This window comes from Monocercomonoides exilis (assembly GCF_001643675.1).
Source record: "Monocercomonoides exilis strain PA203 chromosome Unknown scaffold37-1059404, whole genome shotgun sequence".
NCBI lineage: Eukaryota > Preaxostyla > Oxymonadida > Polymastigidae > Monocercomonoides > Monocercomonoides exilis.
Window position 1 is genome coordinate 842,295 of NW_027150582.1, and position 24,014 is coordinate 866,308.

General features: G+C 36.7%; 6 protein-coding genes across 6 annotated transcripts; 4 read left to right on the forward strand and 2 right to left on the reverse strand.

Annotated features, from left to right (window-relative positions):
* Window positions 1-4,507: 4,507 nt before the first annotated feature.
* Window positions 4,508-5,005, reverse strand: MONOS_13678 (uncharacterized protein; the record flags this gene model as incomplete). Its single annotated transcript, XM_067866401.1, has 1 exon — window positions 4,508-5,005. The coding sequence occupies one exon, from the start codon at window positions 5,003-5,005 to the stop codon at window positions 4,508-4,510; it is 498 nt and encodes a 165-aa protein (XP_067723501.1).
* Window positions 5,006-5,117: 112 nt separating this feature from the next.
* On the forward strand, window positions 5,118-7,028 carry MONOS_13677 (uncharacterized protein; the record flags this gene model as incomplete). Its single annotated transcript, XM_067866400.1, has 2 exons — window positions 5,118-5,301; window positions 5,563-7,028. The coding sequence occupies 2 exons, from the start codon at window positions 5,118-5,120 to the stop codon at window positions 7,026-7,028; spliced, it is 1,650 nt and encodes a 549-aa protein (XP_067723502.1).
* A 33-nt stretch (window positions 7,029-7,061) lies between these two features.
* MONOS_13676 (uncharacterized protein) lies at window positions 7,062-11,948 on the forward strand (the record flags this gene model as incomplete). Its single annotated transcript, XM_067866399.1, has 1 exon — window positions 7,062-11,948. One exon carries the CDS (start codon window positions 7,062-7,064, stop codon window positions 11,946-11,948), a length of 4,887 nt encoding a protein of 1,628 aa, XP_067723503.1.
* Window positions 11,949-17,185: 5,237 nt separating this feature from the next.
* MONOS_17927 (uncharacterized protein) lies at window positions 17,186-17,588 on the forward strand (the record flags this gene model as incomplete). The annotated part of the gene is made up of 2 exons (XM_067870896.1): window positions 17,186-17,529; window positions 17,585-17,588. The coding sequence occupies 2 exons, from the start codon at window positions 17,186-17,188 to the stop codon at window positions 17,586-17,588; spliced, it is 348 nt and encodes a 115-aa protein (XP_067723504.1).
* Window positions 17,589-18,775: 1,187 nt separating this feature from the next.
* Window positions 18,776-19,159, forward strand: MONOS_13675 (uncharacterized protein; the record flags this gene model as incomplete). Its single annotated transcript, XM_067866398.1, has 1 exon — window positions 18,776-19,159. The coding sequence occupies one exon, from the start codon at window positions 18,776-18,778 to the stop codon at window positions 19,157-19,159; it is 384 nt and encodes a 127-aa protein (XP_067723505.1).
* Window positions 19,160-20,221: 1,062 nt separating this feature from the next.
* On the reverse strand, window positions 20,222-21,426 carry MONOS_13673 (uncharacterized protein; the record flags this gene model as incomplete). The annotated part of the gene is made up of 2 exons (XM_067866397.1): window positions 20,222-21,267; window positions 21,366-21,426. The coding sequence occupies 2 exons, from the start codon at window positions 21,424-21,426 to the stop codon at window positions 20,222-20,224; spliced, it is 1,107 nt and encodes a 368-aa protein (XP_067723506.1).
* Window positions 21,427-24,014: the final 2,588 nt, after the last annotated feature.

The following is a 24,014-nucleotide window of genomic DNA, read 5'->3' on the forward strand; positions in this document are numbered from 1 at the left end:
AATCGTCTGAATGAGTTACATGATTATTCATTAGGAACAGGACTTTATGTGTCGTCGTTGGCTCAACTTTTGAAACAATCGCAGGTGTCCAGTAATTGATCATGATGTTTTTAAATATTTCTTTTGTAATCCAACCAGATGAAGAAGGAAGAACTTTGATGTCAAATGCATAAAGCGAAGAAAATTCTTGTGGTGAACTTTTCATGGGCCAAAGGAGAAATCGCTGAAGTGAAGAGCCATCTGCACAGACATACAGACACAAAGTTGAATTAGGAACTTTTGGAGGAGCTGTTGAAGCAGGCAGAATTTGATTTTTTAGACAATCAACCAGTTTGCTTGTGCATTCACTCAAATTCAACGAAGATTCAACAATATCAAATATTCTCGATGAATCAATGTTATTCCTGCTAATAATCTCAGACAATTCTCCAAACCACTGTCTCACATTCTCTGGCGATTGAGCTGCAATTTTTGATAACTCAATAGGTTTCGATAATGCTGCATGAATAATTTCGCTTCTTTTTAATAGCTTGTATGCGTACATTTCGTTGAGTTTTTTTGGTTCTTTATTTTCACCACATTCTTTTTCAAGAGTATCCGTACACTTAGAAACATATTTTTTTATTGAAAAAAACCCAAAATAAATCAAACCATGTTTTGGACATCATGAACTTAAATTGTTTCTTTTTCTGATAATTTCACAAGGACTTGATTTTCAATTATTTCGAGCTGGCGTGCATTAATCGAAAAAGAAAGCCCATCTACTCCAACATCTCTTCCTTCCTTCTCCGCTTTTACACTTCTGAACCAAGCACCTTTCGAAATAATGTTTACACCAACAACGGTTCGCAATTTCAGTGAATGATCACGGCGTATAGCAAATATCTTTTTGGTTGTTGAATGAATGGAACGATATTTGCAGGATGCGAGTTCGCGATGAAGTTGAAGAGGATAAAGTTATGTTGAGTAACTCATGATATACGTTGTATGATCAAATGAATAAACATTGAAACTTTTGATTAGTGATGTATTTGTTAATTTTTAAATTTTAATAATTTATTTTTATTCGTAATATAACAAATTAAATTATTTGGATTTATTTCTTATTGTTGTGAACACAAAAAATAAAAGATTCATTGGTTTCAAAAACATCAGCCAAAATAATGAATTGTGTTCTTGTTGTTTCTTTTAATTGATTAATGATTATTCTAGATGCAACTGCCTTGGAAATATCTTTTATAAATTCAATTTAGAGATAATTTTACAGAAATGAACAAGATCAATGTTTATGCAAGGATCGGGTTTCGCACCAAGGATCGGCTTTGGCACTGACTGTAACTGCAAATACTTAAAATTTCATTAAAACATCAATATTATTGGTAATATTTTCATTATTCACTTTTATTGAATTTTTTGGAAAAGTTATAATATAGGCGATGGTTAAAAAATGGTTTTTATCGTTTCAAATGTTTCTTTCGAATCTTTTTAATTTTCCTCTGGTATGTTCAAGTATATCTGACTTGAAAAGTTCATCATAAGATGTGATACTAATGCTTGAAACAGAAATATAATAAAATTAAATTAATATTTACACATAAACGCTGATTTGGAAGCATGTTGAGTGAATAATCCAATGAAGAAAGAGAACTTGAAGAAGAGCGATGTATACGAAATAATATCCTTCAAACAAGCTATGAAAGCAGAACTGGTTGATCCATGCGTTTCTGTCAATTTGAGAATAAGTTATTGTTGCTGAAGATGAAGATGTTGATGATGAAAATAATGAAAAAGAATAGAAGGTGCATGCGACATCAACGAAGAGAGTGATATTTCTCTTGTCTTGCTGCCTTGCTTTTCTCGCAAAAGAGTCAGAAAAGTCAGATCCAGATTGGCTGCTCATCCAATCGGATTCTGTTTCTCCAATTCAGTGAAGGAAGGTAAAGATATATGAAACAAAGAAGATTGAAGAACAAAATAGATGAAAATGGAAGGAGTTGTCGAAGAGGAAAAACAAAGAGATAGATGAAAAAGAAGAAGACGATGAAGTTGGAGAAGAACAAATTGACAACAATGACAGAACATATGGCCAATAAATTAAAAATATATTCTGATTCTTTCCCTTTCTCTTCTTCTCCTCCTTCTTCTTCTTCTCTGCTGCTCAATCACCACAAGTTTAATTGATTTTCCTCCCAGAATTCACAAGAGAGGAAGAAGTGAAAGGTGGCTTAAAATCAATAGTGGCGGAAGATGATCCACTCATTTTGTGTTTTTCATGCTCTTCCAAAGCAATCAGTGAAGATTGTGAGAAAGGAGTTGATGATGTTTGAGGGGTGCTTGGAGACTGGTGTGTTGAAGAAAAAGAAATTTCATTGAACGCAAACTTTATTCGTCGATGGCTCATGATTCCTTTTTTTCACGTTCCGAATGAAACTTTGTTGCTCCTGTGAATATGACGATTTGTGCATCCAAATCTCCTTCTGCTGCTGTGGTTGTTTCTCTTTTTCCTCTGCTTTTCATTTCTCTCTCTCTCTCTCTCTCTCTCTCTCTCTCTCTCTCAATTATCCTCACAAAAATTCGCTCATAACCCTTTCCACTCCTGCTGCTTCCAAGCATTCCCATCGAATGCCGACTCACACAAATTGAACTTGAAACGGAAATGAAGTCACTTCCTTTTCAAGTTTCCATCTGATGCCTTCGTTGCGCAATCATCAGCACAATTCTTGTTCTTTCTTCACTTCAACAGCAATCCAATCCCAAATCGTCCCTCACGCCCAACGCATTTTTCCATTTGTTCCACCAAAAAGAAAAAAAAAATATCATTCATCCATTTTCTATCTCACTTCATCATTTCTCCACTTTTCCAAAACTACTAGCATTCATCTTCTCATTTTTCTTCCTTTGCCTCTTTCACAAAAGCAATTTGTCAAGAAAATCTGTCAGAAACAAGGCACATAAGACGTTGTCCATTGCTCTAGAATTGTTCTATCGAAATTGAAAATATAAATATACAATAGCGGGTGTGAATTTTCATTCCAATAAATAATCAAATAAATGGTTTTGCTTTCTTGAAATTGTTCGAAAAAATAAAATTTTGGCAAACATTTTATTCATCATACGTCTTTTCCAATAAATTAAGTGCTTTTGCTGAAAATGTCCATTTTCAAGTATTTCAGCCTTTGGCAAATTTCTTTTGGCTGAAATAGCATCTTTTTCTGCTCAAAGCATGCAAAATGCATCCACAATTCATAAAATGCAAAATGTGCATCAACGAATAAATTAATCGTATGTGGATCATTTCTTTGATTGAAAATGTTCATTTCGGCCAGGATTCGCTTTTCAAACTTCAATTCAGAAATAAATCATTGTTTCTGACATTTGAAAATTCAAAAATACAAATTATCAATTAATTTAAAATATCACACTGCGATATGAAATTTTAAATATTTCTCCAAAAGCTCTTTAATTCTTTAAATAAACTTATGTTTTGAAGAACAACCACTGACCAATTGTTGAATTTGAATGTGAAAGCCAATCTTTCTCAGATGCTTCTAAATATTATATAACATCAAAGAAACCACATTATATCGCTGTACACTTGTTGGTTGATGAAATATCAACACATCAAAATTGTTGAATTCTCAATTAATATTATTCATTTGATCAAAATGAAAATTCATATTCTTTGGAAATGAATTGGGAAAAAAAACAGCTTTTCATAGAAATACAATTTCACTATTGAAATCAATATTTTCAAAGTTTTTAACCCATATTAAAAAAAGGAATTCAGGAAAAAAAGAAAAGGAGATTTCACTTGGGTGCAGGGCTCAATGCTGTCGGGAATATGCTGTTTTGTCTTCATATTATTTTCTCAGTGCATGTGCAATAGCGTTTCAAATGAAGAAATATTCCAGACAACGGAATTCAAGAAAGAAAGAATTGATGATGATCTCGAGAGAAATTGGTCGGACACCTTTCAAAAGGACGTTTTTGCCAATGAAATTGGATTGGAAACAAACAACGATGGAAGAACTGGTGGAACGAAAACAACGAAGAAATGCGAAAAAAGGAAGGATGGAGATTCAAAAGAAGAGAATGATGAAAAACTCAAATTCGGAGAAGCCTGTCCAAATGAAATGATTCGAGGAGCAAACGTGTCTGATGAACGAAAAATAAGGAAACAACAAAGATTTGAGGGAGAAAGTTGGATTGAAGGATGTTTGATGTTTGCCAATTCTTCAATAAAACTCCACTCCCTGGGATTGGTGCCAAATGATGGCCAACGTGTCTTGAATGCTGCGAAAGGATGTTTGGTCGAAGTGAGCAGATGCATGATTGAGATTGGAGGAGAAATGCCTCCATTTTGTTTGAGTGGAAGTTATGGGCTGTTCACCAACATATCTCTCCGATTCCCTTTGAATTCACATTTTCAGAAATGCCCATCTCTCTTCTCTTCAAAACCATTTGAAGGGGTTCATTCAGAAAAATGTCATGTTTTAGTTTGTTCCTCTCATTTCTCCTCTTTTTGTGTTTCTTCAGCCCCATTCCTCTCTTCACCCTCTATTCCTTTTGTATCTCTCTCATATCTGACATTTTTCAACATTTCAACAGCGTCTTCAGATTGTCCATCTCCAACAAATTCATTTTCCCAAACCTCGTGTTTGATGAGCAGTTGCTCCTTTTCATCAGTCTGCGATGCATATGATGGAGGAATTGTCCCTTCTCTCAACAACCCCTTGGCATCTTTAACTACCTCAAACACTTCATTCATTGGGTGTTGTCGGAAAAGAAATGTAGAATTCATCGGGTCGAAAGACGTTAAACAGCATCCTAGGAGGCAAAATATAACAACCAATGGAACAAATTCATTCATTTGGTGCGAATGGAACGGATCGAAGACAATAGGAACAAATAGTTCTATTGAAGACAGGATATCAAATGGAGGGGCGATTTGCATGTTCAGTTTATCTTCTGGAACGCTTTCAGTGAAATATTGTTCATTCAACATATGTGAAGCGTTCTATTCTGGAGGAGGTATACATTGCTTCAATATCAAATCAGTTGATATAGTAAACAATACATTCGACTCATGCACTGCTCGAACATGGATTGGAGGAGGGATGTGCGTTCATGCAGCTTTATCAAGTTCTCGAATCAGCGGATGTCAGTTTCGAAGTTGCCAGGCGTATGGCTATGGAGGAGGACTTTATCTTAAAAATTTTGAGGGTTCAGGAACAAATTGTTTTGGAGAAGAATCTGGAGAATGGAAGGATGCATGTGTATTTGACTGCATTTTTTCTTCATGTTTGATTTCAAATTATTATGGTGGAGGTATGTACTGCCATAGCATTCCTTATCAATTTAAAATGAGAAGCATTCAGTTTTTTTCGTGTAATGCATCTTCCAGGGGAGGCGGATTTCATTTGGAGCCAAATAAAAAGAATGCACCATCCGATGAGATTTATTGTTATTTTTTTTTCTTCCATGGATGCAAATGTCTGAAGGATCCTCCATATGGCCACGATGTGATATGTCTGGATTCGAACAATATCTTTTTTAATTCAGGCAATCCCTTTTATGAGTGCTACACCACAAATGAAAATGAACAAAGAGTTTGTTATGGATATAATAATGCAAATGAACAAAAATGGACATATGACGAAACATCAAAAAAGGATTGGCTGAAGAGAGGGATTCTCAATCGATTTGTGGCTGCGAGTGGTGGTGGCGAAGAAGAGTTATGTGGATTGGACGAGTCAAGTGCATGCCGAACCATCGGTGTTGCTGTTCATCAAAGTCGAACACAGACGAGATTGATTGTCATCCCAATGGAAGGGAATCATCAAAGCGAAGAGACAACAATTGAGATTAAATCAATAAAGGTTTCAGTCATTGGTGCAGGCAAAGAGAAGAGTTCGATTGGAACAGGAACACTTTCATCAACTTCGATAACTCTGTTCAGTGTGTCAACAGGTCACCTTGGTTTATTGCACATGAAGGTTGACTGCAACTCAAGTGCAAATCCTTCTTCTCCGAGTGTGGTTGTTGTGTCTGATGGAAGTGGGTCACTTTCATTGGAGGATGTTGTGATCACCGCAAGTGAAAATGGAGAATATGTGATATCAACATCAGTGTTTGTGGTTCCACTATCGCAGCTATCGATGGTTGGTGTGGAGATCAAAGATATGAATATCTCAGAACCATTGTTTTCTGAGCCAGAACATTCATCAGAAGAAAGTGTTTTGTCAAATGTGACAATTCAGAATGTGAAGTTGAAGATTGGAGATGGAGCTGTGGTGGCAAAGAATGTGAAGTCAGAAGAGACATTTGTGGTGAGCAACATAACAATAGAGAATTGTGAGTGTGAGGAAGGAAATGGAGGAGGAATTTGTGTTTGCTTGACAGGTGATGGAGATATAGTTGTGAATGGAACAAGTGTGATTGAGGGATGCAAGGCAGGGAGTGATGGAGGAAATGGGGGGAGAGGAGGAGGAATGATGATTGTGATGGAGAATGAGGGATGTGGATTGACAATTGGACAGGATGTTGAGTTTTCAAAAGTGAAGGAGAATGACGCCTCGTTTGGGAAGGATGTGTTTGTTGATTGTGGGAGTGGAGTGTTTTTGGAGTTAAAAGTAAATATCAACTCATTTTCATTTTTTGACACAAGTTCCATTCCATCAGATGTGTTGAGGTTGAGTGGGAGTGAAAATGGAGATGAAAGTGAAGTGATTCCACTGTTTATTTATCTGTGCTCAATGGGGACAAAGGTGATTGTTGATGGGAGTGGAGGAAATGGGATGGATCACGATCATTGTGGATTTGAAGGGTTTGGGTGTTTGACAGTTGATTATTGTGCAAACTCAAGATTGAGTGAAAGTTCAAATGAAATGGAGGTTATCTCATCTTCGTCAATAGCCAAGGAAATAACAGGACCATCATTTGATGCGAGTATTTCAGGCAGAATTGTGTCATTGGAAGAGGGAGAGAGAATTCTTGTGAGTGTGAGTGATGGAGAATCAGCCACATAAGATTGTCTTGTTGGATGTTCGAGTTCACTGACTATGAGCAGACTTTCATTCGTTGTGAAAGGTCAGTTGGATTCAAGGAGAAAAGCATTCATTCGTTCAACATCAACACTCAGTGTGACGAACTGTTCAGTCTCATTTGAAAGTGGCTCATTGACTGATGGAAAGATAGAATACAACGTGATAAACATTGAGGGAGGAGAATTAATTATGAATGGGTTTGTGATCGAAGGGTCAGTGACAATGAATGAGAAATCACCAATATCAATGGCAAGTGGAGCTCAATTGGAGATTTTGAAGAGCAGAGTGAGTGGAGTGGAGGTGGAAGGTGGAATTGGAGGAGGATGTTTGGATGTTGGTATGAATGAAGAAGGAGGAAGTGTGAATATTGAAGAAAGCAATTTATCATCAAGATGTTCAGGTGGAAGTGGGATGAAAGGAGGAGGGATGAAGATATCAATTAGAAGTGGAGGGAGCTTGGAAATGAAAAAGGTGAATTTTTCAGGATGTGAAGTACCATCAGAGGATAGCGAAGAGGGAGGAAAAGGAATTGGAGGAGGGATGTTTGTTGAACTTCCCAATCAAATGGAATCATTTGTTTTGGAAGGAATGATATTTGAGGGATGCGATGCCTGGAAAGGGAAGAATGTGTTTGTTTTTGGATGGAATCTGAGTGAGGTTGTGAACAAAGAGAACTTCAAATGGGAGATGAGTTCAGAGGAGTTGAGATCGTTTGATGAGTTGTGTGGATGGGAGAGGAAGACAACAGGAGAGGAAGGATATGTGATTCCATTGGTTGTGTATTTGTGGTCAAACTGGAGTGGGAATGGGTTTGTTTCGAAGGAGAGAGGAAGAGACTTCAGTGGGTGTGGATATTCGGAAGCACCATGTTCATCGATTGACCACTTGATTTCACTGAGGTGTTCGACACTTGGAGAAGGGGAAACACATATTGCCATTGTGGGATCAGGGATACTGAGCCATTCCATATCATTTTCATCTTCATCTTCTTCGTCATCAAACGAAGAATCACCAAAAGTGGTGATTGAAGGGACAAAGAAAGGGACAGTTTTGAAAGCGAGAGAAATGGATGAAAATGGAGGAGGTGAATCGATGGTTGTTTCGAATGTTCATCTTTCATTCAAGAACATATCATTCACAATGCCGAATGAATTGTGGATGCATTCGTCATTCATTCAATCTTTATCTTCCTCTGCAATGCTCTCAGTCGTGTGTTGTTCAATTGATTGCTCTGAGGAAAGGAGAGAGATGAAGTATTGTGTTGTGAAGGTGGATGGAGGAAGTGTTGCAATTGAGGATTTCATGTTTTCTGAGTTGAGTGTGGCGAAAGGGTTTGTGGAGTTTGGAGCAGAAGTGGAAGTGATTTCAGTGGTGAATGTGTCGATATTGAACACAACAATATCAGGGGGAAGCCTGATCACGCTGACTGAGGGATCACACAATTTCCAATTTATGAAAAGAGAAGAAAGAAACGCGAACACAGTTGTGAGAGTGAATGAGTCGACATTCACAAACATTTCGTGTGGAGAGAATGGGGCATGTGTTGTGAGTGCAGATTCGTTTGGGGTTGCTGTGGAGTGTGTGATGGAAGGGTGTGTGCTGACGAAGTGCATGAGCGAGAGGAGCGAGGAAGGAGGAGGGGTGAAAGTGTGTCTGAAGAGTGGGGAATCAGAATTTAAAGTGAAAGGATGCTCGTTTGTGATGTGTATGTGCTCAACTGTGGATGGGAGAGGAGGAGGTTTGATGATTGATGCAGTTGATCCGAAAGCCGAATCGGTTGAAACGAAAATACCAGCTCTTGGGGTGAGACTGGAAAACATTCGATTTGTGATGAATGAGGCGTTTGTGGGGAAGGATGTGTTCATCAAGTGCTATTCGATTGCAGGGCAGGTGAATGAGACGCTGTTTGTTCTGGACTTCAGCCAGGATGCTTTGAAGTCGAACAACTCGATTTGTGGGAGGGATGATGTTGACAAGGTTGATGTTGATCTGATTCCATTTATCACATTCTATTATTCGGAACAGGTGTTTGTTTCAGTGAATGGGAGTGAGAGCAGGCAGTGTGGGGCACAGGAGAAGCCATGCCAAAGCATTTGCTGTGGAGTTCGGCACATCGAAAAGAATCTCATGAATGTATTGTGGATCGATGGAGAATGTCTGATTGGGGGAGTGTGTGAGATTGGAGATATGAATGTGAAATCATTGAAGAGAGCGCAGGCAACCATTCATTTGAACACAATGATTGAAGAAGATGAAATGAATGGAGGAAGTGTGATTGTGTTTGTTGATGAGTGTGTTGTGGAGAGATGTGGATTTGTGTTTGGGGAGATGTTTGGGTGGGATGGGGAAAGCATTGTGAAAGAGAAAGATGGGAGATTGGAGATTTCGGAGTGCAGGTTCAGCTCAGCAACAATGGATCTGGTGATGAAGAGCAGGATTGTGAGTGTTGAGAGTGGAGAGCTGAAGATGACAGAAACAACATTTGATGGGATCCACACCACAGCATCACTTCTCTCGTTCACCAAAGAGGGAAAGGTTTCGATGAGTGAGATTGGAGTTTGGGATGTGATGAGTGAATGTGATTTGATTTGTGTTGGAGGAAAGGTTGATATGGAGATGAAGGAAGTGAATTTTGAGAATAACTCTGTTTGTGGGAATGAGAGTGTGATGAAGATGGAGGGAGCCGAAAAGAGAATGAGTGTGCTGAACTGTTCATTTGCTCGATGCCAGGGCACAAATGAAAGAGGGAGAATGGTGGAGATTTGTGAGTGTGTGGATGTGCTGATTGGATCATGTTTGTTTGATGGAGGAACAATGGAAAGAAATGAAAAGAATTTGAATGTCGAAGAGGAGATGTGCAGATGGAAAGGATCTCTTGTTGATATCACAAAGAGTTCAGTGATGATGAAAGATACAACATTATTGAATTCACCAGAAGGTGGAATTACAATGAGTGAAGGAAATGTGACAATTGAGAAAGGAGAGTTCATTGATAATAATCTGTCAATTGAAGGATATCCATCAATGAGAAGAAACATCATCTGTTCTGATTCAGGAACATTGAATGTGATGAGTTTGAAAGGAGGAGATGGATGGGAAAGAAATACTTCACTTTGGATGTTGAATGATGGGTGCAGTTTTGAAGGGATTGCTTCAGAGAGGGATTCATCATTCTTCATTCCTGTGCTTGAAAGTGTGGAAGCAAAAGAAGAGGCAAATAGAATGAAGCTGATTTTCAAAGGAATGCTTCTTGTTCCATGCAATCTTTCATTCTCAGTTGTGAAGAGGAAGGGAGAAGAGAAAGAGATTGAACATTATGATTTTGATTCAAATGGGTTTTTATCCGAAAGAGAAGTTGAGGGAAGTGTGGAAAAAGATCTCCTCAGCAGTTGTGGAGATGAAATAGAAGTGAGTGCGTGCATTTTGTTTGGGAATGCTGAATCTCCTTCGTCAACAAATTCATTCATTTTAAAGAATACAAGCGAAACAAAACAAAAAGATGAAGGAAGAATTGTTGAAGGAGGGAAAGAAGGAAAATCCTATTGGTTGTTGATTGTAATTATCATGGCAGTTATTCTTGTGATTGTTCTGATTGTATCTGTTGTTTTGGCTGTTCGATGGAGAAAGGCAAAGAATGAAGCGAAAGATCTGAGAGAGATTGTGAATGATAATATCAGAAAAGATCCGAAGCTGATTGAAATGGTGACGATGGAAATGTCGCCTGAGGAGCAGTGGAGGAGTGCAGAGAAAGAGGCAGAGAAGAAGAACGATGAAAGGATCAAGAAGAGGGAATATGCGAAAAGCCTTCAGCATTCAGAATCATCAGAACACTTGCTGGCTGAAAGTGGATCGACTGAATACATCCTGGGGAGAGATTCAGACAAAATCCCTGATTGGGCATTGGAGAAGGTGGATGAAAAAGAAGAAGAGATTCGAAAGAGATCACCATCACCTTCCATTTCATCCACTTCAACCACGTCAACAACTGATTCAGATTCCACATTTGTTCAAGGGGAGGACATGTGTCCAACAACCTCATCGATGTCGAATCTGGTGGATGCAATTGCCTGTTCTTCTCCTCATGAGAAGCTGATTGTGGATCTTAGGGATTCACTGTTCATGTTGCTCCATGGAAGAAATGAGAAGAAAGAGATGGCAATAGGAAGTTTGCAGGAGAGGGAGCAAACAGCTGCTCAGATCCTGTTTTGGGTGGCCAATCTTGCTCTCCACTCATTTGATGAAATGGAAGTTCCCCTTCAGTCGCTGAGCAGTCTGAGCCCGCACATTGTGCTGTTCTCAGAGCACATGGTCATATGCATTGTGATGCATTCTGATCTCCTTTCATCAGATGATTCGGATTCATCATCCATCTCCTCGTCAACTGTTGCGACATCTGCCAGCAATGATGATGATGATGATGATGATTCCCTGCCCTCGTCTGCGTTTGAGGATGAGGATGACAACAAAAACGAGTGCCTGAGGTGGAAGGCGCCTGAGCTGCAGATGAACAAGAAGATGGAGGCAACAGAGAAGTCGGTGGCATTCTCGATCGGGATGATGCTGTGGGAGTGCCTGACGCTCCAGATCCCGTTTGGGGAGTATGAGGCAGAGGCAGCTGGGCAGAAGATAGTGAATGGAGAAAGACCTGCATTGGAGGAGTTACAAGCAAACTCATATTTTGAAACCATCAAGAATTGCATTTCTTCGTCAGCAGAAGACCGTCCGTCGCTCACGCAGCTGAAGCGGGAGTTCATAAAGCGCTTTCCAGCGGAGATGGTGATTGTGACGATGTCAGATGCGATTGAATTGGAAGAATCCTCTGAAGAAAAGGAAATGAAAAAAAGTGGATGTGAGAAAAGTGATGAAAGTGAGACAAATACGAATGAGAATGCTGCACAATGAAAAAGCTAATTCCAAACAAAGGGAAACATTCTGACGTGAACGAAGTGAATGAATAGATTTGATGTGTTTTTTCCAATCTTTTTTGTTTTTTTGAAAGCAACTTCAATATTTTTTTGTTTGTGTTGAATTTTGTTAAATTTTTGTTCAAATTAAAAATTTCTATTTTTGTTGAAAGAGATTTTGTTTGCAAATTGTTTGAGTTCTGCGATTATATCATGTGAATGTTAGCTGTTTTATATATTCTTGATTTCATCTTTTGCAATCTGTTTCGTTTCACATCTTTTGAGAGTGACACTCATAAAAGAGATGTCTTTTGGTTTTTGTTGATATTGTAACTCCAACACCTTTTATCTTCAACAACATGTTTATATATGTAATTCCACACCCTTGCGTTCACGATTTATAATTATTCTTTTTTTTGCGTTTAAACAGAAGAATATTTATTGATGAGTTTATTTTCATTTTGATTTGAAAGATTACTGCGTTGAATTGATTTTTGTTTCACATCAATATTCATTCATTTTCAAATTCTTTCAGCGAAAACTTTCAGTTTGTTCTATTCATAATTTCAAATTAAATCTTGTATGAAATGTTTTGTTGTTGTAATTGTATCTCTCTTTTTTGGAAGACAATTTCCTATCTTTTTGGTATTTGACTTAAATGATAAAGAAACAACGCCATTTTTTAATTGGAGCTAGTTTTTTTCCAAGGCAAATTGACAATAGGGTTGATTTTATTTCAAAAAATGAAATTATTTTCTAAATGAAAAATAAGATGTATATCAATTTCTTTCAAATATGTTTTTTTTTTTTTTTTTTTTTTTTTTTTTTTTTTTTTTTTTTTTTTTTTTTTACGATTTCTGGCTTATTTAAACATTGAACAAATAATAACATGAATTTTAAATTTTCAATTGAACAAAAAATTCGTATTTCATTGTTCTTTTCACAATTTCCTTTATCAAAAGAAAACCGTAACAAACTATTTTTTGTAAAAATGAACAATTACCATTGGTGCCAAAACCAGGACCTTTCACGAAACGCGGAACTTTTTTTGAAACTGAATATTGATTATTAATTTCATTTTTTTGGAATTTTTTTTGTGATTCTCCATTGTTAAACAATAAATTAATGAAACTCTGACGTGTTTGTTTTTGAACCGTTTTAAAACTGATGAAATGATAGAAAAACCATTCTACGATATTGAAAACCAGAATAACATGTTTCTTTGCACATGTTAAACACTTCTGAATAACAATTGAGATACAGTCAACAGCTAATTGAACAAATGATGAATCGATTTTAATTTCATTATTCATTATTTTCTTCTAACATTTTCTTTTTCAAGAAGTAGTTTTCGCGAACCTCCTTTTCTTTTAGAGAGATTATTGGAGATATGCATCTTGTTATCACGCCAACATGTCTCACTCTTGAAGCTGTCATACGTTTTGCCTTCCCCTTTGTTTTGGTGATTGATTCTTCAAATTCTTCTTCTTCAAATGTCCCTTTATTTTTTTTTTCAGAATATCCAGTATTCTTCTTTTTTCTGATTTCTTCATGTCAGAAATTGAATCTTCTTTATTCACAATTGCTCCTTTCACTTTTTTCATAACGTTCATGCTTGCATCCTCATCATTGTTTGTATCTCTTGCATCTTCCAATTGCTTCTTAATTTGTGCAACACTGTTGCATAATTCATCCAACTCTTTTTGAAAGTCCTCAATGTCTTTAAGGCAATTTGCTAGTGATATTGCAGATTTTTCATTGAAATTCGTTTTTTTATCCATTTTCTATATCTGCAAAAATTTCTCAAACAATTCTGACTGAAGATCCACAGATGACTTTAAAACAATCAACTTTCCAGAGATTTGTTTTGAAGATTCACTAACTCGTGATAGAACTTCAGCTGCTGTAATAGGCCAAATGCCTGTTTTCAAAAAAGCAGTTCTGATTGTTGTGGGATGAATTGCTGCCACAACAGCATCAGGAAGAACTTGTGACAAAACAAACATATTAGAATACAATGAGAAAGGATGTGGAATATGAAGCTGGTTGTTAAGCACAGATTTGATCCTGGAAAAAATGCGACTGTCACAAGGTTGTAGAAAAAGAGTCATATTCGGATGGAAAAACTTAATTATAAAATGGGAATTTCAAGCAACTGTAATATCTTCGGGGCAAAAATGCGCAACGCGATAATCCATCAGAATTTATGCTTTCAGCAAGCGAGTTGGCTTCATCTTCTCTTTTATTTGAATCAACCAATCATTGATAAAAATCGTCTTTAATAAATCGTTTGTGATCCATCCGGAGCTAGCGTAATGATATTTGATGGAAAATGAAGGCAGATTCGAAAACTTGGCAGGGATCTACCTGTTTGGCCAGAGCAAATAATGACTCAAACATGAGCCATCAGCGCGCACACAGAAATGCAATATTGCATTCGAGAATTTTTGTGGAGCTGGAGGTGAAGGATGAAGGGTAAGAAATGATTTCAGCGACTTTGGAATGGAAAACTTTTAAATGGAAAACAGAAGTTTATTTGTAATTCTATTTCAATAAAAAATGTATTTATTTAACGAAAAAGGAGAGATAAATAAATTACAAAAATCTCAGAAAAAATAAAAATTTAAGGGAGCAAAACCTTAATAAATATTTCAGATTTATTTATTCTTTAAATGCCTTTCAAAACAGACGAAAAAAGACATTTATCGGAGCTTAACGAATTATTTCAAGACGAGTTGAAGACTATGAAGTGGCTTCAAAACAATAATTACATAAAGTCATCGTTATGCTGCTATAAGTGCAAAAAATACATGAATCTTCAACTTGAAATAAGCCTGTCTGACCTGACAAGTTTTTTTCGGGTCAGTGACAAATTGACGGACGAGTCATTTTGACTTGTCATTTTCCATATTATATTCAAATATATTTCCCTTTCAATGAAAAAACAAAATGGAATGTTAAATGAAATACATACTATGATTAACTGAATTGAAAAAATTTTTTGACAAATTTTGATCATATTTGTCACACAGTGTCAGTTGCGGATATATAATAGATTTAAAAACATAAATCAACTCATTTTTTCGTCTCAATGGCTGTTAATCGTTCGTTATTTATAAAAGAACTTCCCGTAGGACTCCAAAAATCATTAGAGGACTTTTCAATCGTGTGCGATAATAGCAATCATGGAACTCTTGACATTATAATTTTTTTATTAAATCGAGAAAAATGCATTCGTAAAAAAAATTGACGAATTGGATAAAGCGAATTGTAGTTTTGTTCGATTGGAATTAGCCTCCACAGATGAGGATGTTCAATGTTTCAATGATTCGTTTATTTATAAAATAATTACGACTTTTCTTTTCTTTTATCCATTAAATAAATTCATTGCCACAGGCTTCAAGCATCCAAATAGACCAGAAGAAATCATGTCTCAAATTCATTTAAAAATTCAAAATGATCTCTTATGGATTTGCTACTATGAGGTTAAATCAGATTTCAAAACAAAAGCTGATGGGCACAGAATGTTTTTGTGTCCCAACGAAAAGAAGGGATATGCATGCGGATGTTCAGGTAGAGAAACTTCAGCTGCAGTCAAACAACACAAATGTGCATTGTTGTCAACAACGTTGGACTTTTGGATCAATAAAAAGCAAAAAGAAGTACAACAAACCATTATTTCTATTAAAGAGCACAACCAGTCTTTTAAAGACAACAAACAATTGACAGATCAATTTTCAGATTTTGTTTCCAGATGCAATATATCGTTCTTGTCAGCGGGTTCATCTGAGTTTAACACATTTGTGAAGAGTTTGATTCAAAAGGCACAGACAAATCCAACTGCTGAACATACAGAAATATTTCCGTATTTATCAAAGTGGAAAATAAAAAGACTAATAAACGAAAAGAAAACAACAGCAATTCAAGAAAGATCCAGATTAATAAAGGACAAATACATAGCTCTGATGATCGATGGAGGGAAAATCGCAAATTAAAAGTGCACAATCATTTCATTTATTATTCATGCAGAAAAATCAACTCCTGGATTTTGGAGTTTTCAACAAGCATGTTATTCTTCTGATGATTACAAAAATCTTGCTGAAAGGTGCATTTCGGAGATTGTAAATTGCGGAGGTGAAGTCAGAAGCATTTGCAGTGACGGCTTAGCAGCTCAAAAAAAAGCGTTTCAAGATTTATCACACGATTCTGATCGTGAAATCGATTTATTGAACTTTTATGTCAAACCTTTTCATGTTTATTGTTTTAATCATTTAATCAACTTAACAATCACACATTCTTTTCAAGAAGTCCCATTTCTTTAATCAATCAAGGATATAATTATTGAGTTCTCAAAATTATCAAGGAGCTCATCAATACAACATATGTTCCCTGCAAAATGCCCAACATTCACACTGACGAGATGGTTGTGCTTGACAGATATTTGCTTGTTCATAAGGAAAAGCAGAGAAATTATATTGGAATCGAAGCTAATGGATAGTCAGAGTATTATAAATGCAATTAAAGCGGAAATTTTGTTATTCCCTTTAAAAAAGTTGCATTTATTTTTTGAAGATGACAACAGCAAGCTTGGAAATGTTTTTCCAAAAATTCTAGAGGTAATGTCTTTTTTCAATAACCTTCTTGAATTAAGCCCTTTTCGTTCCGATCATTGGCATAATGCAATTGTTAACGTTTGGATATATCTGTTCAACTACACTTTGGAAGGCGAAAGAGGGGATCTAATTGCACTCGCTTATGCATTAACACCAGAAGGAAAAAATAAACTTATCAGTGATGATTTTTGTTGTATGTTTTTTAATTCAGAAGAAATGAGAAAAGATAGTTTGTTCAAACATTTAAATATTCTCATAATTGATAGTTTCTTTTTTCCCCATTTTTGAACTCAATAAACAACATTTCAACTGTTTTCAAGGTCGAGCATCATCATCGTCTGTTGACTCATCATCACAGAATGAAGAAACGTGTGTTAGCAGGACCTTTGCAGAAGATAAAGAATCAACCGCTTTTCCCTTGTCTGTGAGTAGATTTCAAAAGGCATTATCAACGATTTTGAGAGATGAATCATCAACCGAGCATGTCCGTCCGAGTTCGAACAAGCAACTAATTGAGGAAAAACAAAATTCCGTAACATCATATAAGCATATTCAGAAAGAAATTGAAGATCTCTTGTTAATTGTTTCACAATTTGAAAAGAAAGAGATTTCTTTTTCACATATGCGAGAAGAAGCTATTTTTTCAGAAAAAGAAAATGCCACAGATTATCTTGGACTCACAGAGGCAGAGGAGCAATCAGAAAATGACGAATATGATGAAATATTAAATGATGAAGCTTCAACCCTTGTTGAAACAAGATCTTCTCTTATATCTTCTCAAGAAACGCTCAGTGACGAATCGGATTATCATGCCATAAGCGACTTCAACAAAGATGTTTACCATGAAGACGAAGATGATGTGATTTTTGCCGGTACAAATAAAAAACTTAAAGTTATTCACGAAATTACAAAGGGGAAGGAGGATGAAGCTGTCGATTCAATTAAGATATCAATTGCATCAAATTGGTATTTCAGAATATTTAAATCATTTAATACTATTATCAATAATTCACTGGGGCAGTTAACTGAGGAAACGAGAAAAAAATTCGCATCGTTATTTAAAACTCACACACTTACTACAACATCAGTTTATTTCCTTGAGAGTTTACAGGTATATTACAGTCATATTGCATCGCTTGGTGAAGCGGAAACAATTTATGCCAACATTTGTTTTTGCATTGCAACATCTCCTTGTAGCGAATCCGCCTGTGAACGATTTTTTTCAAGACTGAAGCGAATCGTAGGTGATCATAGACATTCGCTTTCCTTTGATTCGCTAAATTCGTTGCTTCTCTTGTGAATGATATTAACAAATCATTCGTTTTGAAATCAAATAACCATCGTTTGTTATTTTTCACATCTTTCAAATGATTGAGTTATTTCTCATTTCATTTAATGAAAATCAAAAATTGAATTCCTAGAATAACAACTATTATTTTAGTAAAACATGAACATCTTATTTGACATGAGAATCATTCAGTAGTATGTGATTATGTGAAAAAAAAACGATGAGATGAATAAAAAATCGGTCTGATCAAATGATCTTGATTAGTGTTTATGATAGGCAGATAATAAAATATCATTTTATAACGAATGCTGTTCTAAAGCTGGAAAACAAAACTATTGCGCAATGAAAGACATTTTTAAAAAGAATAAATGGGAAATGCTGCAACATGCGAAGTGGTGGAGATTGTGACATAGGCACCTTTGGCTGCAACGTTGAAGAAAAGGATGTGACTCTGTTTCCTGAAGCAATTGCACTGACGGTGTTGGAGGAGCAAGAAGAGGCAGAGAAAAAAGAAAGAAAAATGACAAAAAATGTGTCTATCCGACAGAATTCAGGTTGTTTACGGAAAGAATCAAACTGAATATGGCGTTACTGCAAAAAGAAAAGCTGCAATGGTTGAAGAGGTGCATGACTGGCTGGGCTGAGGTTTGTTAAAGAGGAAGCAGATATAGCAAAAGCATTAGGCTTGCAGCAAAGAGCAGAAATTGAATTGTGATGTGCTTCGTCAGTAAAAGGAATTCAACAAAAGATTTCAAGTGCATAAAACAGTTGCACAGAAGCGAGAGACAAGTACGTGAGAACAATTGTTGATGAAATCGCAGAAGTGCCACGAAAATGTGTGAAAATTTTGAAGATGGAGATGAATGTTTGATGCTCTGAGAGGATCAAGTGAGATAGGACAGAGATAACGAGAGGGCCTTGGAAATGAAAAAAAGGAAAGAGATATGGGAAGTACCTGGAGTTGGTTGTGAAGAAGAAAAAGAGAAGATGAGGGGAACAAATCAGGAGGACACGTGTATTTATTGGAAGAGCTGTGCTGAAGTTGACAACGTTAAAACTTTCACTTTGAGAAAAGATACAGAAAGAAGGATGGCTTTGAGGATTAAGAAGAAGAAAAAGAAGAAAGAGAAGAAGAAGAAGAAGAAGAGAAAGAGGAAGAGGAAGAGGAGAGAAAAGGAAGAAAAGGAAGATGAAAAAGATGACAAAGATAAAGATAACGAAGAAGAAGAAGAAGAAGAAGATGATGATGATGATGAATGTGACAATGAATGCGAGCATAAACGCAAAGAAGAATATGAAGAAGAATAAGAGCCACAACCAGATTCTTGTCCATCCAAAACAGAAATATCAAAAGAACCAGTGCTTCTTTCACTGCTCAACTCCTCACTTCCATCCGCTTCTACAATAGAAACTGTGCTCATCTTATTTCCCTTTCCTTTCCCCTCCTCCTCCTTCTTTTCTCCTTCCATTTCCTCAACTCCCTCTTCTTCTTCTTCTTCTTCTTCTTCTTCTTCTTCTTCTTCTTCTTCTTCTTCTTCTTCTTCTTCTTCTTCTTCTTCTTCTTCCTCTTCCTCTTCCTCCTCCTCTTCCATCGCCCTAAAACCAATTCGTGTCAGATGCTCATCCGACCACTCAAAACAACAAGAAGAACAGTCTTCTTTCACATTCACATTCTTCAGCTTGTCAATTCTCGCTGTAATCGCCCACAAATGCTGAAAAACACGACTTTCGCTTTTGTTTGCAGTGGAGGATGAATTATCACAATCATCACAATCTGCGTTGTTTTTGATAAATGTGATGAGAATCTGCATCAGACCTTTGTGGCTCTTCGCTGTGGGGTCTGTGCTTTCTTTTTCTTCTGCTTCCTCTTCTTCAGCATCCATTCGACAGCTTCCTTCATCCATTCCTCCTTCTTCACACTCCTAGCTCTCTTCATCTTCCGCTTCCACTTCCACTTCCATTTCCGACTCTCTCTTCTCCTTCCCTTCCTCTCCACCACAACATTCTCACTCCCTGAATCTCTCCCTCTCCCACTCCCTCTCCAGCTCGTAATCCTCAGCCACAAACAAGTCATCTCCTTTCACCCTCTCCAGCCCTTCCAAATCACCCGACAGTATCCAAATCAGCGCACACGTCTGCTGTTTCGCCCAGCGCTGCGACAGCTGCAGAGAACGGAATAATTCGCATTCCGCAGATTTTGGGAAGATCCAGCAGCAGACTCCAGAACAGCTCGTGCAAAGTAAGGAAGTCGCTCGGAAGGTTTATTAAGGGGAAAGCACGGGGCTCACACAATTGCTGTTGATTAGGCAAAGTACTTGAGGAAGAAGAAGAGGAAGAGGAGGAAGAAGATGTGGAAGAAGAAGATGATGATTAATTACATGGAACTGTCACAATATCCAATCCATAGGCAAAGCCATGCACATTATATGGAAAGTGGAGACATTCGATGTTGTCCAACACACATCTCAACGAATATTCAGGGCGGCGCACATTACTCAGCAAGTACTGCCGAATCATCTTCGCCTTCAGAATTTGTCGTGTTGAGTGCTCAAAAAGCGGGTGAAGGCGGTTTGGGCAGAAGACAAGGGCAGTCGAACATTGTTCATTTGGATTCATCGCAATGGGTAAACGTTTTTTCAGTGCTCGTTTAGCTTCGAGTGATTGCTGCTTGGAGGAACGGGTGAGAAGAGTGACAAACATCGACGTGATGGAAGAGAAGACTGAGACGAGATGGGATGAAGATGATGATGAGGAGGAGGAAGCAGAATTTGGATCTGATGTAACAATTGACAATGATGACGATGTTGTTATTGATGCTGCTGCTGAAGGCAATGAAGGTAACGATACCTCAGCAAAAGCAGCTTCTTCCTCTGTTGTTGTTTGAGTGTGAAACTGGCCAATCGATTGAGGGCAGTCCGGACAGGCAAACAGCGCTGCCAGCTCTCCGTCTTGTAGATCAGCAGACTCAACAATGAACTCACACACAGCTGTCTCCACGCTCCTTTCGTCAAATCTGCCGTTCGCTTTGATTTTTCTGTGAAGCTCAGAAACAATTGCAGAGAGCTCAATGTCAGTTAAACGAAGGATGTTTGAAGCAGCTCGTGTTATTGGAGACATTTCGTCATAAGTGCTCAAAAATTCTCTTTCAGGTACACCAAAATTGTCCGCTTGATCAGAAATGGGGCAATAATTTACACTTGCTTCGTATGCAGCATACGCCGATTTCCTTTCAAACTCTGTTTTTTCCTCATCTTCTGACTGCGAAGCATCGACCGGTTTGATCTCGTTCTGCAGACAACGCACCTTCTCCAGCAGCTGCCCAACCAGCTTCTCGTTCTTCGATGCCTTTCTTTCTGTGTCGAGTCTTCCATCACACGCAGACGTGTCTATTGCTTCTGTGATTTTTGAGTGTGCTCCTTGGCAAAAGTTGAAATAAGAGAACGTCGCAAAGAAAGGCGCGATGGTGCTGCGCGTGTGTCACATGTCTTCTTCCAGCAGCAGAAGTTGCTGGCACCTCCGACTTCGCTTTGAGGAAGAAGATGAAGAAGAGGGGAAAGAAGAAAAAGAAGAGACATGATCAGAAAGCAACTTGTGGGTAATAACGAGGAATATGAGGAAAAATCTCTGGATTGTTCATTCTTTGTGGAGAAGATGAAAGAGAAAGATCTTGTTTCGTTTGACTCATTCTGAAGTGAAACACAGATGAGGGCATGCTAATGAAAAGGATTGAAGAGCAAGGAGAAGTCAAGTGTGAATGGAGGGCTTGACAGTGAAGTTAAAAAATGAACAGGAGAGCCCAATTGAGAAGAAGAAGGAGAAGAAGTATTAAATGCAGAAGAGAATGTTATTTGATCTGTGAATGAGGCAATTGTTCTGGAGAAATGATTTTGTTTTCTTTTCAAGCTTCAGATCAACAAATTCTGCGCTAATGTCATTTTTATATTTTTGTTATTATTTCCAACACAGATGCCAAAGATAAATGAATATGCATTTGTCTTCTTTGATGATGTAATATAACTATTTTTTTATAAATCACAGTCACTTAAGACACTTCTTAAACTTTGCTTGTATCTCATCCAGTCATTGCTGATAAATTATGACAGTGTCTTCAAACGCCTTCCGTTTTCTTTGAATGGTTCAAAGAAGCCTTTCCTCTTCATCGATAACTTTCGATTGCAGAACTTCGTAAGAAACGTCATCATACACGAGATTTTTGTTTCTTTTGATGATTTGTCTTCTCTCCTTCGGCGCTTCATTCGTTGGGATTACTGCCTTCGGACATGTTTTCGATTCATAGACATTCACGAGGCAGCTCGGTATTAATTCTTTGGTAAAATGCGCATGTTAAATGCAAATGGAGTGATGTGATGTTGGAGATGATGGCAGTTGAGAAGAGGCCGATGAAGTTACAGTTGATATGGGCAAAGACAAAGAATAAGTCAAGGCATTCGGTGATGAAAGCATAAAACATTTACTGAAAGCTGAATTTGCAAGTTTCTTTCCGTCTGTTATCAGAATGTGCAACATGTTTTCTTCCGCACAGTCTTCATATTGGATTGAAGACTATCAAAATCTTTTAATAGTAATAATTGCATGTGCGGATAAAAATCTCGAATATAACTGTCTTTATAAAGGATATTCCCTTTTTTATTACGAAGTGATGCAAAGAGAAAATATCCATTAGTGACATATTCCCTCGCTGCTGAATAAAATCTGTTTCTGATCGATACAACTTTTTTGACTCTTTATTTGAACATATTCTTTCGGAAATCTTCATTTTGCTCTTGATAATAAAAGTTCAATAGAGGTTAAATAGGCCGAGACTTCAGCAAGAATAAAATATGTGAAAGATGTTGAAGAAGCACTCTCTATTCATTCGTGTTTTTTTTTTTCATTTTAATCGTTGTTATCCACATCTTTTTGACATAATCCTATTTCAGCAACGGATGTTTCAGCATTTCTGTTATCTTCTTTGTTTGCTGATTGTTGTTGAACGTTAACAATTGCTGTTGATCGTTTTCTTGATAGCTCCCAAAACTACGTATCCACTCATCTTGTTTTTTCGCAATCACTGCCGTTTCTCTTTGAAAATTCTTGTGTTCAAAGAATCTGAATGAATTGCATGATCTCTTTCACATCGAATTGCAACATCGAGAGTTTCTCCCAGAGCTTCTTCAAAAGCGTCAATCAAATAATTTTGAACAACAATTTCATGAATGATGCAACTTTATTAATTCATGATTTTTTGACTTTCAATGTTACGTCCAATCAAACGAAATAAATGAAAAAAATTTGCGGTGCAAATAATAATCAAGAACTTTCTCAAACTCTTTTTCTCAATGAATACATTTCAAATTTTTGACATTTGATTTTTCTTTTCAAAGACTAATTTGTGCATAAGGAAATGAATAAAATAAAAATGTTATAATTACATTAATGAAAGAAATTATATACAAAACAAACAAATGATTCACCAAAATTTCACTGCTTGTTTAATAAGTTTGTGGAATGATAAAGAAACACAGTTTTGAAAATCAAAATGTTGTTCACTGCATGTTGAAACTACATTGAAAATATATTAAACAAAAAGAGTGGATCACAACAATAAATGAAACTTATTCAGCAAACATTAACAACTGATAATAAAAGAAATGCATTAGAAGCTTATCACAAATATGAGAGTTCAATCCTGTCACTTTAATCAAAGAAAATGCAATTTCTCCTCTATTTCTTTAAAACGACAAAATATTACAATAAATAAGATTGTGACAATCCATAAAAAAATGCGTTCGAAGGACACAAACATTTTTGCATGATTTTGAGCAACAAGAGATAAGAAGGAATAGCTTGAATTTGCAGTGAATATATTATAATGGGCCTATTTGGATAAAATAATTTTATGTTATCAAACTTTGACGAGTTATCAATAATTCTCAGAAACTTTACGATAACTTTTTTTTTTTTTTTTTTTTTTTTTTTTTTTTTTTTTTTTTAGGTGACGGACGAGTCAATAAATGATTTGTCAGGTCAGATAGGCTTAACTTGAAAAAGGAAATTTCTTCAATTTAAGATGCAAACACTGCAAAAAATCATTGAGGAGTCATACCATTTTTGAAAAAATAAAGTTATTTCTGAGAAAAATATGCATTATTGCACTTTATTT